General features: G+C 37.1%; 2 protein-coding genes across 3 annotated transcripts in view; one reads left to right on the top strand and one right to left on the bottom strand.

The window, feature by feature from the left end:
• The window catches only part of LOC132405386 (gastrotropin-like), a 189214-nt gene extending 186132 nt beyond the window's left edge, over positions 1-3082 (bottom strand). The window contains exon 1 of the mRNA XM_059990148.1: positions 2827-3082. The gene's annotated coding sequence lies outside the window, so the exon portion shown is untranslated. The remainder of the gene's footprint in view (positions 1-2826) is intronic.
• On the top strand, positions 1334-15285 carry pwwp2a (PWWP domain containing 2A). 2 transcript variants are annotated; one of them, XR_009515843.1, is made up of 4 exons: positions 1334-2733; positions 6540-8228; positions 11210-11666; positions 14555-15285. XR_009515843.1 is itself a non-coding variant. In XM_059990145.1 (3 exons), the coding sequence occupies exons 1-2, from the start codon at positions 2537-2539 to the stop codon at positions 8212-8214; spliced, it is 1872 nt and encodes a 623-aa protein (XP_059846128.1). In that variant the 5' UTR covers positions 1341-2536; the 3' UTR covers positions 8215-8228; positions 14555-15285. The 2 variants fall into 2 exon arrangements, 1 of the variants encoding a protein (XP_059846128.1); XM_059990145.1 differs by lacking the exon at positions 11210-11666 and having other exon boundaries at positions 1341-2733.
• The last annotated feature ends 712 nt before the right edge of the window (positions 15286-15997 follow it).

Genomic DNA, 15997 nt, shown 5'->3' with positions numbered 1-15997 from the left:
TGCACCTACTTTTTTGTCATATCAAACATCCTAGATTTCCCTTACTCATCTATATTATGCAATGGACTTAGATTTTGCACTGCATTAACAGCCCTATTCACTGATCAAATTAGCAAGTCAAAGCCTAGAATATGTTGAAATAATGAAAACAATGTATGCTATGATTGGAAAGGAAATGTCACAGGAGACACAATAGAATCACAAAAGTTCCACTAAATTCAACAGGATCTACTCCATGAATTAGCACCAAAGAGCTAATTAAGATGATTTCCATGATGATGCCAGTATGAATGCAATATTTCAAGAAGAGACATTTAGTTTCATATTTATATAAAATTTGGTTATAAAAGAAACTAAAGCAATATTAGGTTCAGTGACCAAGAGCTTAATGTAAAGAACATTCTAAGGAGTGAATTACAAAGTTTTGTTTGGGGTGGTGTGGAAAGGAGGATTTCTAACATCAAGGAATTAAGCATTAGTATGTGGAGGCATAGAAATGAGGTTGTAGTCCATATCAGGGGCAATGTCATAGAAGCTTCTGAACTCACAGATAAAGGAAATTAAACCTTAAGACATAGGAGCAGGAATAGGCCAATCAGCCCATCAAGTCTGCTCTGCCATTCCATCATAGCAGATCCCAGATCCCACTCAACCGCATACACCTGCCTTCTCGCCATATCTTTTGATGCCCTGACTGATCAGGAAACTATTAACTTCCGCTTTAAATATACCTGATGCACCATCAATAACTCTAGGAGACTGGAAGTGAATGATAGGCTTTTATTAGCAGCAAAAGGGAGCACGACATCTCGGAGACTGAGGTGGGGGGGGGGAGCAGTGCCCTAATCGCCTTTATACAGGGGTCTGTGGGAAGAGCCACAGGAGCAGTCAGCAGAGGGGCATATCCAGACAGGTATACATAACTGAAGTCTGTGGTAGAGCATTCCACAGACTCACTACTCTCTGGCTAAAAAAAATTCCTCCTTACCACTGTTCTAAAAGGTCGCCCCTCAATTTTGAGGCTGTGCCCTCTAGTTCTGGACACCCCCACCATAGGAAACATCCTCTCCACATAATGCTGTCAGGTTTTTTATAGCAAGTCAAGGAAAGAGAGATTGGAACTGCAATGGACAAATTGGCAAGAGCAATTTACTAATAAGAGTACATATCAATAACTGGAACTGATCACCAAAGGTAGTAACGAGATTTACTTTAAATATAATTATAAAACAAAAGGGCTTGAAGATATTATTCAACCTAACTAAGTTTGGATAATATTACAAATGAAAGTCCAAAGTTTTTAATAAAATTGTCCTCTCACTTGTAATATTATCCAATAAAACCGTTAGCAATAATTTTAGCAAAAATCACAGAATTTACTTTATTGGCAAAGGAGGAGGAATGCTTTTAGGTACCTTGTTAATTGTGTAGAATAATCACACCGAATTAATTTTATTATCATAATTTATTAGTCCTGACATAGTGCAATACTTATAAGATCTGGTTATTTTTCTTCTTTTAGAAAAGGTTATTTGGTTGTTTTACTTTTAGAGTAAGCAACTAAAGGAACTGTTGCAAATATTTCCATAGCGAAATATTTGAAGGAACAAGATTTACTTTCAAATGAAATCTCCTTTTCAAAAGCCACTAGATACATGTTCCCCCCCCATTATTTATTCCCCCCAAAAAATAATCTCCCATCTGAACTGTAAACTTTAACCTGCAAAGATGCAAAATATTAATGAACAAGTCTTTTTTTTGTTTTTTTTTACACAATTTGTTGCCTGGGACTTTGAAACAATATAACTAAACTTCTTGGTTAAATCCACTTTATTAGAGAAAAGGCCATTCTATACATCTGATCCGAAATACTTTTGTAGTTCACCCCACATCTTCTTAAAAACAGATGCTCATTCGTACATTAACAAATATACTAAACTTCCCTATTTGAGTTCATATAGTTCATATTTCCACATTCTATTCTGGAAACATTAAAGATTTGCTCAGACACGTGGGACAGGCAAGCCAACTTTTCCATGTCCATATAATGTTGCTTAAAATGAAAACCTTGTTTCCACCAATGTATTAATAAATATCATATCCATATTTATTCCCAATCAATTGCATAAAATTATATTATTCAGAGGGCTTTGTGACTGACATTCAGGCCAGCGAGTTAGAAGCGACTGTGTACTTTTCAACAACGGGTTTTCATTGACAATCCCTCCCGCCATTTGGAAACCTCGTTACGTATTTCAATTACGCATGTTCTCATGGCAACAGCAGCGGACTTCAGGACAGACACCCGAATCAGCCAGTCTCTGTGCAAGGATTCTGTGACGCCATTTAACTGACATGTCAGTTGTCCACTCGCTGCCGCCTGAGGACAATAGAGACCAAACTATAACTTGATTGACAATTCGATATAACAAATGAAGAGAAGACGATTGTGCCTCTTGTCCAATAGAAATGAAGTAAGGAGGCGGGCGGAGCGCTTGAGCCCGCCACAAAGCCAGGCCGGAGAGCCGTGAAGCGGATGCAGAAGAGAAACGGCACTCAGGAACGGGGAGGAGGCAAAATGGCGGCCGTCGGTGTCGGTGTCGCCGCGGTGAAACTCCTGGTGGGCTCCGAAGTGAGGGTAACGGTGGACCACATCGTCGAAGATGCGTTGGTCGTATCTCTGCGCTTTGAAGAGAAGCTCTTCTCGGGGGTTCTAATGGACATTTCTAGAAGGTACCGAGTCACACAGAGAGAAAGCTTCCCACCCCGCAAAGCAAACGGAAAAAAAACCGAGAGGCGGAGGAGGCCTGGACTGCAGCCGGTTACCTGGAGGGCGGGGGCAGGCCATCTGGGACTTCCGCGTAGCCTTAAAAGTGGCGCGCTGTGTCGGCCCCAGCCCGTGGGGAGACGGAGCCAGCCGATGGCGGTCTGCGCCTTCTCCGCGCTCCGCTACATCTTAAAGAGCTCCGAAGGCACGCAGGCAGCGCCCGCAGGACGGGCGGAGGGAGAGAGGGGGGCAGCGCGGCCGCTACCCAGCCCAGCTCAGCTCCAACTGTACTGCACGCAGCCCAGCTGCAATTAAACGCATCATCTTTCAGCTCAACTTTTTTTTAAATGTCCGAAATGGGAAGGATTATGGTCAAAATCCTCACCATGCCCTCTCAGGGGTTTACTTTGTGGCATCAACTTTTTAAACAGCCAAACATTTTTTGTAAGAATTACAGTGCTGGATATTGAATGAAAGGTTATAACTTTTACTCATAAGCCAGCTTGTGCCAACAAATCTAAAGAATTACTTGAACGATCTAAATATTTTAAACTTCCCACATCATGCTGGGCAGCGTTCCCGTTCACATTAGGTTACTTGAGTGTGAGTGGAGGGTTATCTTTGTGTGGGAATGAAATAGAAAATCAAGACATTGTACATCTTTTAAACCACATCTCCAAACATAGAATTTATAGTAGGAGCACACAAGTAAATATGCTTTAGTTAGCAAGCAACTCACAAATAATTTTCCAGGTTAGGGAAAATAAGACCATGCAAGGAGTAAGTGTATAAAATAAACGTGAGTCTCTTAAGATCCTACTGTTTAGCTGAGAGTTTATGGAATTTTCTGGGGTTCCACAATGTCTCTTGTGTCCATTCTCCATGTACCATCTTAATTTGATGAGAACATTCTAATAGGTGTTCTTTGTTGAAGAGTTCTTGCTGAAATTTATTTAATGAAGATCAGTGCAGATTTTACTCTGGTGAGAAAAAGCAAAGCCCTAGTATTCTATTCCTTAGTTGCATCTGCCTTAATTTCAAAAGCATTAGCGTGCACACCTTTACCAGTAGGTTATTTGCCATCCTGTGGCTTATTAGTGAAATTGACTTTCCTGAAGTCTACGTGTAAAAATAATCTGTACTGAGGCTACTTGAAATTTAGTCCAAAAAATCTTGTAGCCAACAGCATATGTTCTTATCTGTTTGGGTTATATGACTGTTGCTGCAATAAGATGAAGGACATTTGTCCAGCTTTCCACATCCCCACTTCACACATGAAATTCTTTGTCTTTAAGTGTATTTGTTTTAATAACTCAAATTAAATGGTGAAAATCTTTTCTAAGAACCCATCTGTTCTATTGCCTGAATCTATGTTTGGAGTTTATTTTTGTCACAACTTAAAAACTGATTTTATTAATCATACTGTTAGGGTTACAAGTAGTTTAGATGACCATTGTGCAAAAGATGCTGTGCCATGGTAACCTAGACTTTTACAATAAAGCATAAAGAAATAGAAATGCCTCCAATCAAGCACCTCAAGAATTCCTTTAGTCAAGAGTCATCTCTGCTTTTGTGCATCATACCAGCAATCAAATGAGTCTTTATGCAGAGAACTTGCTCCAAATTGATTTATTTAATCAGTGCATGCTAGCTTACCCTATAGTTGGATCAGTATCAAAATATTCTGACAAAGTGAATAATTTCAATGAAAATCTTGTAGCATAAGAGTTTAGGATATTCACCAAGACTATATACTGAAGGAATTAATTTTTACTTCAAATATTCAAACATTTGAATGTGACATTCCTTTGTTTGCTTTGTTGTTCATGTTAATTATTTGTAATGAATGCTCGACTTACCATTGTCAAGCTTAATTACACAACCATTATAGTTCTGAGCTAGTTTTGAATCCTTTTTTTTGGGATTTTGTCCTTAGAATTAAGCTATGATAGGAGCTAAAGCTAGCTTCTCCTTTGCTTCTGTCTGTCATGCTCCTCATTGTACTGGAACAGAGAAGGTTTGCAATACCTGACCTTTGTGGACATCCCAAAAAAAAAACTGGGGACAATGAAGTTCTCTTAACATGCCATTTCTTTTAGCAAATGGGAGCAGAATGCTGTATGTAATTGGCTCAATTTAAAACTGAGACAGAATTTTTTAAAAAGTTAGGCATTGTGGGATAAATTTCCACACCAGTAGGTTTTTAAAAAAACATTGATTTTAAAAGAAAATTTGGAAAATGTACTTATGGTTTCAGATAGTATCTGAAAACCTTGATTTACCAGTTCAGGTCAAAAATGGTATGACAATTTAATCAGTGTGGATTAGAATTCTATTAAATAATTAAGTTTGGGATTAATATCTTTGTGATGACATTTCATAAATTTGAACATAGCGTAAGAGTTCACTCCTAAGAACATTTCTGTGCAAAAGTACTAACAGTTCCTTGGGGGAAGAGAGAAGAGGCTTTCATCACAGCATTTTGTAATTCGCTGTTCACGTTATACAGCCTTAAACACCTTAAAAAGGTAAAACCATCATCTTGATGAATGATGCCAAAATACAGCTTGAAGATGCATGTGACAAGTAGAGGTATTTTGGGGTGGAGCATAGAAGAGATGGAAAATGTAAGTGTGATGGGAATGGAACTGCATTCACATCTATCACAGTAGATAGTAACATAAAAATTTCATTTCTGCACTGAAAGTGAAGAGGGAGCACAATTGCAGTGGCATCAGTGAAAATAAACAATTTACGAGGTAATCACTGTTGAACAATGTACTTTTTATGAGAATCTTTACTGGGGACAATTTCTTTATTCCTAGATATCCACTTTTGTGGGAAGAATGAGAAAAGCAAAATATTGTTTAAATAGTTTAAGGCTATTAAATACAATTTCACTGAGACTTAACATGCAGCTACAGCAAATATGACGAGGAATGTTCGACTTTATTGCAAGGGGAATAGTGTACTAAAATTAGGATTGTCTTGCAATAGGCGTACAACGTAGGAGCAGTCCTGACGTGGTTTTATTGTCTCTTTTAAGCAAGGGTACAGTTTATGGGAATGTATGGAAGGTTCACCACTTAGATAATGAAATAGTTATCTTGTGGGAAACATTCAGATTGGTGCTTATTTTTTCTGGAGGAGATAAGTGATTCTATTGTAATATTCAAGATCTTTGGGTGATGTCATGTCATGCTGAGGATATTTCTTTTAGGTGAATCTCCAAGGGGCTGGCATCTCGGTACTGGTCACTGAAGAATTTTTTGTTGTCCTCTCAAAAGTGTTGTGAATGTGTGGTATTCTGTACTCCAGAAAGTTACAGTGGTTGACTCATTAAGAAAAGTCAAGACTGAGAAATTTGTAGACTTTAGATTTGTATTTTGTGTTAGGGCTCCGTGTGGAAATTTAGTGGCAGCTTTATCTAATGTGTGTAAATTATGATGTACCTGCCTTTAATTCAATTACAAATACTCCCGAAGCATTGGGGTCCCTTCCAGGTAAGTAACCATAAAAAAACAGCTACCATAGCTTTTGCCAAATGGAAGCTAATTGAAGAAATTCAATAATTCCTTTTCCTTTGGCTATTTGTATACATCTTAACCATTTTATTTCAACTGAGAAATTGGAATGATCAAAATTCTTAGGACATATGGGTAACTTGCAGATGAGAGACTTTATTAAAAGATTTATTTTGTAACAGCAAGGTTGGTGAAAAATATAAATATCTGAATTAAGACTTACACACACTTTGGTGCTATACCTTCAGGTTTGGACCATATGGAATTCCTGTGACTGTACTTCCAAAAAGGGAATACAAGGATAAAGCTGACCTACTGCAAGTACAGTGTGAATCATTCCAGCAACAGACCCAAAAAATTTCAAAATCTGCATCTATTTGTGATGAAGCACCTCTAGAATCTGCTACACAGGCTGATGTTGCTGAAAGCCTGTGGACTGCAAAATCTGCACCATTATTTTATGAAGGAGCACCTTACCCACCTCCTTTGTTTATCAGACATACGTATAACCAATCTATACCTCAGCCTCCACCAAGAAGAATTAAGCGACCTAAACGAAAAATCTTCAAAGAAGAGTCTACTTCAATAATGAACTCTATTAAACTAAGACCAAGGCAAGTTTTATGTGACCGCTGCAAAAATAGCATTTCTGCCGATAAAAAAGAGTTGAGAAGGGGTGGCAGTACAAATGATAATTCTCGACAAGAGGACAAAAAAAGGAAAAATGATAGTGTGCCTAATATGTCAAAGAGACTGAAAATGGACCACAAAGTAGAAGCGAAAACTCAGTGTGATGGTCAAAAACGCAATACTGTCATTAAAATTACAAATTTATCTCCAGGCAAGGGCAAAGTTGTCAAAATTTCGTCTCAAGTACACAGTTCTAAAGTGCAGTTGAATCCCAAGAAAGTGTTACAGAATAAGAACGTAGATCACTCAAAAGCCAGGGAAGTGTTAAAAATAGCCAAAGAGAAAGTTCAAAAGAAACAACAGCAGGACGTTTCATCTTCTGGCAATTCAATTTCCAAAATTCATTTTACACGGCGCTTTCAAACTACCAACTCTGGTTCACTCCCTCCAAGGATTCGCTTAAAGCCACAGAGATACAGGAATGAAGAAAATGATTCTGCTTACAAGGCTAAACTTGAGAGACTACGCAGCTGCAAGACAGCCTCCAAAACACCACCTCGCTGCACCTCCTCCCGCTCAGCAGGTGAGCAGCCTCCTGGCAAAGATAGTCCCACAAAAGGGTTGGAACAGTCCACTGATGAGAATAAAGACACCAGGGAAATAAAGTGGCCTTGTGAGCAGGATGAAAAACAGTTGGGGAAAAGGGGCAGCAGAGGCAATATAACTGTTTATATGACCTACAGTCAAAATAAATCAGACTCTTCCACCTTTTCAGTTTGTAGTAGTGATAGCACAGATGATCTAAAATCCTCCAACTCAGAATGTAGCTCTACTGAAACATTTGACTTTCCACCAGGCAGCATGCATGTACCTTGCTCCTCCTCTTCCTCCTCCTCAAAAGAAGAAAAACTCACTAATTCCTTGAAAATGAAAGTCTTTACCAAAAATGTCTCTAAGTGTGTGACTCCAGATGGCAAGACCATATGTGTAGGGGACATTGTGTGGGCCAAGATTTACGGCTTCCCCTGGTGGCCTGCCCGCATACTTACCATAACTGTAAGTCGGAAAGATAATGGCTTTTTAGTAAGGCAGGAGGCCAGAATTTCATGGTTTGGGTCCCCAACAACATCTTTCCTGGCTCTTTCACAAGTCTCCCCGTTTTTAGAAAACTTCCAGTTACGGTTTAACAAGAAGAGAAAGGGCCTTTACCGTAAGGCCATCACAGAGGCAGCCAAGGCTGCAAAGCAGCTGACACCTGAGGTGCGGGCCCTGCTGACACAGTTTGAAACATGAAAACATCAAAGAAGGTAGGCAAGTCGAGTGCCTGGGGTTCCACTAAATTGATGCCCAAATTTAAAATATGTATGACTAATTGTAGAACTTTAAATTAGGCTTATAGGCCTAATAAGTGCAATTCAACAGCAGTTAGTTTTAGAATAAGGAATGGTGGCTATTATTTGTAATAGTGTACTTAAGAACACTTCAAAATTGATCAATATTCGTCAGTCCAGCACTGAGGGCAGGAATGTGGTAGATAGTAAACTTAATTTAAGGAGGAAACTTTTTTCAGGTCTAGTTGTCATGGAAACTTCACACTGGATATGTAAGAGCTTTAACTTTGAGGAAATGTATACTAGCTATACATGTGTATAATGGGATGTGTTAGTATGTTTTATGTTTATGATTTCATTTTGACATCTTGGGATCCACCAGGAAAAAAACCTGTTTTTTTTTAAAACTTGCTACAAATCTGTCAACTTTCTAAGCTTTGGTATTTGTTACTAATTTCAAAAAAAAATTCAGTGCCAAGAATCAATGAATTGTGGTCTTCATTAAATTACTTGGTACATACGTACCTCAGACAATTATTTTAGAGCAGTTTGCTTTAGAAATAATTATCTCTGAAACTGGTGATACATTAGAACTTTATGACTATTTTAGAAATAAACAATATGGTTCATCATGCAGTACTTTATACTTGCATTTAACCATTACCTTTTATAGGATAAGCAGGTAAACCATCAATTTTTGACAATTTCTGAAGTTTAAATTCAGTTTATTCAGTCAGTGGCTGAATCATGCATACCAAGAAAAAAATGTCACTGTTTAACCAATACAAGCTGAAGGAGCAGTACTTCAAAAAAAAAAGAAGTATGCTCTGGCCCTATAAAACAAATCTGCCTTTCTATTCAATTGAATATGTGTGTGTGGGGGGGGGGGGGGGAATGGAATCCCATTATACTTTTCAGAAATAAACATTTTCCTGGTGTCCAAGCCTATATTCCTTGAGCAGCTCAAAGTTTGATCATTCATTTTCTGGTTGAGAACTTGCTATGCATAAAATTAACAATTTTTCTTTATAAAGTATTGACTACACAAAGTAACTGGTGAATTCCAAATGATGTGGAAAAAAAGATTATTAAAGTCGGTGTGCTATCTTTGTGTAATGCACTGGTTCTAGATACAGATTATTGGGAAATCTATATCAAAGGTGAATAAAGTAAATGCTGAAAGGAGTAATCCAAAGTTGTTTATCACTTTAGAACACGGTAGTTAGGAATAAGATTATTCAGTGTCATTCTTAACCAAATCCACTTTTTGTAGAAAGTTATGTTCACATTCCTACCAGCAGCTCTATTGATGGTTTCTTCTATGTGAGAGTGACAGTGCACACAAATGAAACACCTCCCTCTTCAGGTACACAATGTTAACATCAAGCAACACCGGACATATTTTCTCTCTTAAAATGGCCATGTTTATTGTCCGTACTAGTTGTCTTCAATTTGCTTTACAGCTTGCGTTACCTCTGTAGTGACCAAGATTTAAAAAACACCTAAGATAGAGACAGGTTTTCCTACATTAGAAGGGTCTCAAATCCATCTTTTATGCAATTAAATTACCAGAATTTAAACAAAAGTTCACTGCATAAGTACAAAGTAGACTTATTGCACCAGTCTGATGACATCCCATCCTTCATCCAAGGCAGAATGCTATGTGCAGTTGGTCCAAGACTATCAGTCAATGTTTACCCATGGCTAGTAGACCAAATACAATTTCATTTTTGCATGCATCTAAAAAAGAAACAGCCATTTGCTCTTTTACTGTTGGCTACTGTTCAGAAAGTGCAAGCTGACCTTTAAACTGTGGTACTGTTAAATAGATAAATGGCCCTTGCCTGTGCATCTAATCATTTTAAAATAAAGAATCACTGAAATAAAAGTAAGTGTCCATCATAGCATTGTATAGAAAATGGGGCAGATATTTTGCTAGCCAGGAGATTAGAACCTAGCTGGACTTGGACCATATTGCTTCTTTTATTGTGGTTCTGGGAGCTGCCTATCACTAATCTTGGAGAGCCCAATGCAACAAAGAGCATGGTACTGCCACATCATTATTGGTGGACTGTGCTCCAGCCGTTGTTTGGTGGCTGGTAAGGTTATACCTCAAATTCACTGTCCTTCACATAGACAAACATTTAGTCAAAAATTAATTTACCATCTTATCAAGTAATTTTAAAACTAACATAATTAGAACCAGTGACCACATTTAACTTAATCACAAAAAGGTTTACTATGTGGGATCTTTGAACTGGCATTTCTTCCCTTTGATTTCTGTGGGATTGCTGTACATGCCAAGCTGAAAACTGGAAAATGTGCTGTGTTGTTGGATCTAGAGGAAGCTCACCGGTGCTTCACAGATGTCCATAAGCCTGGACCAGAAAAGGATGAAAGGCTGTAATTTAGCTTTTATTCAGTTAAATAGATAAGAGCATTTTGAGATTAAACTCCAAGCTGCTGTTAGTGTGTCATTGGAATATATACAACAAGTGCAAGATAAAGGTCAACCATAGTGAGGCCCTGGAAATGTAGGCCATTCCCCCAAGCTCTAGAGCAACCTTTGCTTAAAGATCACTAAGGATAAGTGATCTCTCTCCTCCCATCCGCTTCTCAGATCTGGGTTACCTACCACAGATAGTGCTGATAAATTCTTAGCAAAGTCCTGACTCATTTGAATGAAACAATGTTGAGTGCTCTCACACAAAATGCTAGAGGAGCTCACCAAATCAGGCAGTATCTATTGAGGGGAATAAACAGTCAATGTTTCAGGCCAAGACCCTTCATCAGGACTGGAAAGGAAAGCAGGAAGAAGCCAGAATAAAAGGTGTTCTCTGATAGGCCATCCTCTCTTGTACTGTGAGCCATAGTTACATTCAGCTCATTTAGGCAGGTCATATTTTTGCATACCCTTTGCCAGACTCCTGAAATAATGCTAATGAATTCTGTCACAGGAGAAGATTGCCAGGCAAAGAGAAGAAATAGTTAATGATTGAATCAAAGCCTCCTTGAAGGAATATATCATTCCCACTGCCTGCTGGGAATCTCTGACTCATGTCTGTTATGAATAAGAGGAATGAGCGGCTCTTGGAATGCTGTTGGTAATCTGAATCTGCAAGCTATGCATCAAGAGCAAGTAGATCCTGTCTAAGCTGCGATTGCCTCAAACTACATGCCTAGACTGTAGGTCATCCTATATTAACCTTGTTAGCCACTTCAACTGCAGTGGAAGTCATCCTGGATCTATGGGTTAAAAGCTAGCAGATTCAAGTGCAACATTTTTTATTTTCCTTATAAACTGACGAAGACAATTTATTTTAGTAATACTGAGAGAAAGATGAATTGTGGCCAAGATTCTGGAGGTAACTTCCTTGACCATTAAAATGATGCCTTGGAATCTTTCTCATTCATGTGAGTAGTTTCACTGTTTCCTATTTGACAAACCACACAGAGCAACATTTCCTCAATACAGCTAAAACCGCCTAGAGTTCTGTGCACAAGTCTCAGTATGGGACTTGGGTCAACATCTACTCAGTGCTGCTAACTGACATACGTAAGTAGTAAACTAAGGAAAATGAAACAAGACCGTTTTAGGTAGAAATGAATTTTGATTACTTCATTCAAATATAGATAATGAGTAATTTACTAAGTAAAATGAATACATTTGGATCAGTTGCAGACAGAAAAAGTGGGCTTTGGGTAGTTCATTTGCATCAAGTTTATGTAAAATAAAACTACTGCTACAGAAAAATAAAATGATCTTATTCAGACAACTTGTTAATATGGAACTTGGGCAAATCATATTGTTAATCGGATCAGAGGATTGCATCATATCTGCTAGTCAGAAATGCAAATGGATCAAAATGGTTGTTTGGTCATATAAAGTAGATTGATTTGTATGAAGGAGAATGTGAAGTTACTGCTCCAGCTGTTGTATATATGGCCTGTTGGGAACATATGGAGACATTCCTAAATTTTAATTAAATTTGTAGTTGGATGAGATTTATTTTTATATATAATGAATCACATTTCCAAATTAAAACAAACTTACCAGCCATACTTAAACTATTATAAAATTCGTAGACTTCTGTCTCATCCATGCTTGCATTCAACTTTTGAGCTTATGCTGAGTTCTGAGTGGATTTTTTTTTAGAAAACTCAAGCTGAAGATTGAAATGCACAGGGTGTTTTACTAGCTTTGGAGGAAGTAAAAGTGATCTACATTATTAAAAGCCTAAGTCCAGGACTTGGCTTTTTTCAAGCTTTGTACTGTTTCTATTCAGTTAAATACATCTGTAAATACATTTTTAGTTCTAATTTACAGAAGATAGATCAAATCTTCACTTTCAAAAATCAACCTTAAACTCTGCACTAGAACTTATGGAATGTGTGTGCTTTGTGGATTGGCAAATTCATCTTTCTTTTGTCATATATAGGTGCAGTACTACATGTGGCCTGTAAATAATAAGTATTGTATGTTTAAAGATAAAGCCTTAATAAACCATTTGAAGATTATTTGAGTATCAACATTTCTTTTCTCTTGCTGAATACTCATGCAAGAAATCTCTTCTAACATTTCCGGTACTCAAAGGTTCCCTTCAGCAAGTCTGAAGATGCAGTGATAAGTACAATAAGAGTATATCATTCTCGAATCTTGATGGGTAAATGAATAAGGCGAGAAGTGCAACAAGCATTAATATTTCTCTAGATAAGCCTACAGCTGGACGATAGGCTACTCCTGCAGTCCAACAGGTCACTGTAGCTTTTAACGATTGTTCAGAACTTCAGCTGAGAAAAGCCTGCTGATTATGTAGCAGACTAGACTTTGCATAAATTCAGCAATTTCACTGGAATTAATAGAAGAAATAAGTTACTGAAGGAAAGCAACATGCTGTTTATTTAATTAAGCATGTTTTTAATGATGTATGTGTGCCAGTCTTTTTTTAAATAAATGACTAAATATGTGCATGATGAAACACATATATACAGTAAAAGGAACAGCTTTGATAGCTGGTGAACATGGCATCAGGGTCTCACTGCCATCAACGGCTGCATCTAGGACCATGCTGGAAGTACTAGCAAAGTTTTGAAATCACTTGATGTGCTTAATATGTTTTACCATATGTAAGGAGAAAAGATCAGTTTCTCCAATTGCTAGCTAAGCCTTAAAAAAATGAGCAGCCATCCATATTAAGATAGTAGGCTATCGACCTGGGCATATATATAAATTTGGCATCATAATCCTTATACTTAATAAGTATTTCTGTGCTAATACAATGCAGTGAAGCTCAATTTTTTTCTTCCAAAGCTATAAAGCAAATGAAAAGAAAGACCCCTATATTTACTCATCATCTGATAGTTTATAGTCAATGAAGCATTTGAGGTGTAGTTAAACTGAGGCAAATTTGCAACCATCAGGCTTACACAAATAGAGATGTATGCTGAGTAGGTAAAATTGGATGAGGGATAAGTCACATACTCTTCAGAATAGTGGTGGAATCCTCAAACGTTTTTGTTGTCTCAGTTGCAAGGACTTTAGAAAGGGAAATCATTTTAGCCTAAATTTTGTGCTCAGATTTTTTCAGTTTTCCAACTAAGAATGGATTTTTCTTCAATTGTTCTTTCCTGTTTGCTAAGGCCTGATAACAGAAAGAAAAATCCTATATGTTGTATTGGAGGGACAAGTTTTTTTTAACAGATTTTGAGATCGTGCAGGTTTTAACACAGTAGCTACTTAGTTAATATATTAAATATTAAAGTTGCAGCACGAGACTCTTTTAACCTAAAATGAAAAGACCATTTCTCCTTATGCTATGATGTCAAAACATCAAATAATGTTAGTTTTATTTCATCACCTTGATGTAAATTACAGATCATTTTGGGTTAAGACAACTATGCATCCCACAGTTATTAAATGGTGGAACTGGCACACGTTAATTAAAACTTATTTGTGCTCCATATTTGTATCCTACAATTTGCACTAAATTCTACTCCTGCAGTTAAAGCCCATGTCTCAGAGGAAGAACGGTCATGGATCAATGGTTATACTGTAATTTATAAAAAATATTATTTCTGAAAGTTATTCACACAACCTTGCATCCACATCTGCAGGAAGTAACTTCAATTACTGATCAATTAAATATGAAATGTCTGACTTTTACTCAGATCTATTTTTTACATTCAAGTGACAGCAAGACCATCTTGTATCATAATTTACTTAACATTCCTGTTATAATTTAACTGGAAGTACATTTATATTGTTGGGTTTTAATTTGTATCTTTTCCCTTTTACCTTTTAGCCCGGCGACACTAAGGCTCTGGCTGCTCTTCCCTATGATGTCCACTACACTGCCATTTATTGAGCTGCAACATGCGGCAACCAAACATGCAGCCACCCGATACAACATCTTGTCCAGAGTTCAAATTTTGTGAAGTTCTTCGAGAGGGAGAAAATTTAAACAAAAGTCATCCATGACTTTTTAGTCATAATTGAAATAAACCTGACACTTGTACTTACTGTACACATTGCTTTCTCACATGGAAAATGGAAGATATTTTAAAAAATTGCAATACTTAATGCATGTTATGAGATTTTTCTGACACACACATACAGTATATATGATCCACTTGAAATGCAAGTTCTTTCTTAGAAATTCTTTCCATGTGATGCTCCCTGTTGAAAATGGATGAATCCACCTTTAATGAATCCAGTACTGTAGCCTTTTTTATATAAATTCTAAGCTTTGGATTTTAATTATGAATTCAGTTCTAGAAATTGTGTCAGGGATTTTTTTTTACATGTAGTATTGTACTTGCTCTTCACTGGCTTTTGCTTGGTTGCTTAATATTTAAGCTATGGTCCATATTTTATTTTAGTTTTTGTCTTCATATCAAAAGGAGCCCAACATCAATGTTTCACGAACTTGAATACATTTAATTATGTGATTCAGCTTTAAAGTTTGCATAAAATTGAATGTTTTAAGAATGCGGTGTACAACAGTTCAAAGGAATTAAAATTTAGATTGTATTATGATAGACTAATTGTTTCTAATTTCCCTAATGCCAGTGTTGCCTAAATATTCTGATGAGGAAGGTGGCACTCAACCCAGATTATGACACCATTTGACATTGCCAAGCACTGCACCAGTGCCTGATTTATGTAGGGGGCAACTGTAACTTTCTCTTGACCATTGCTCCACTGCAATCAAGCATAAATAGTGATTGACATTCATTGGTACTTCAGATTTGCTTGGAGCAGTTGAATATTCTGGCATTCAAACTTATCAAGGTTAAAATAGATTTGAGTTATCATTCTTATGATCATACTGCTAGAAAATAATTCACATTGCATATTTAAATTTCATTGGTACTACTTGTGCTGTGTCTTCCACATATGGTATAGTAACCAGGAATGACTGCTCTGTATTCTACAATGTAATGGAATTATTACCATTTAAGCACTGACCGCACACTTTGCACACAACTGTTTATTTAATTTCCAGGATTATAGTTCAGTTGCCTCAACCTTTGGCTAAATAAAACATTGTACCTCAGAAAGAGGTAGTCTAATCCATAATTCTGACAATTTTTTGCAGAAAAGAGTGAAAGAAAAAATATGGTTCATAGCTGTCAAGCAATATATACAGTTGCATCACTTCCTCCTCCAGTAAAAGTCTTTTTAAAATACCCATTTTGATCTTTTCTATGCTCACTGATAATCTATGTCAACAGTAATAATTTGA

Source organism: Hypanus sabinus, chromosome 15 (assembly GCF_030144855.1).
Source record: "Hypanus sabinus isolate sHypSab1 chromosome 15, sHypSab1.hap1, whole genome shotgun sequence".
NCBI lineage: Eukaryota > Metazoa > Chordata > Chondrichthyes > Myliobatiformes > Dasyatidae > Hypanus > Hypanus sabinus.
Note: the sequence above shows the minus strand (reverse complement) of the source record. Positions and strands in the feature narration are given on the sequence as shown.

Coding starts and splice junctions, on each gene's coding strand:
- pwwp2a (XM_059990145.1), top strand. CDS start 2,537: ATGCAGAAGAGAAACGGCACTCAGGAACGGGGAGGAGGCAAAATGGCG. Junction 2,734..6,539: donor CTAATGGACATTTCTAGAAG/GTACCGAGTCAC, acceptor CTATACCTTCAG/GTTTGGACCATATGGAATTC.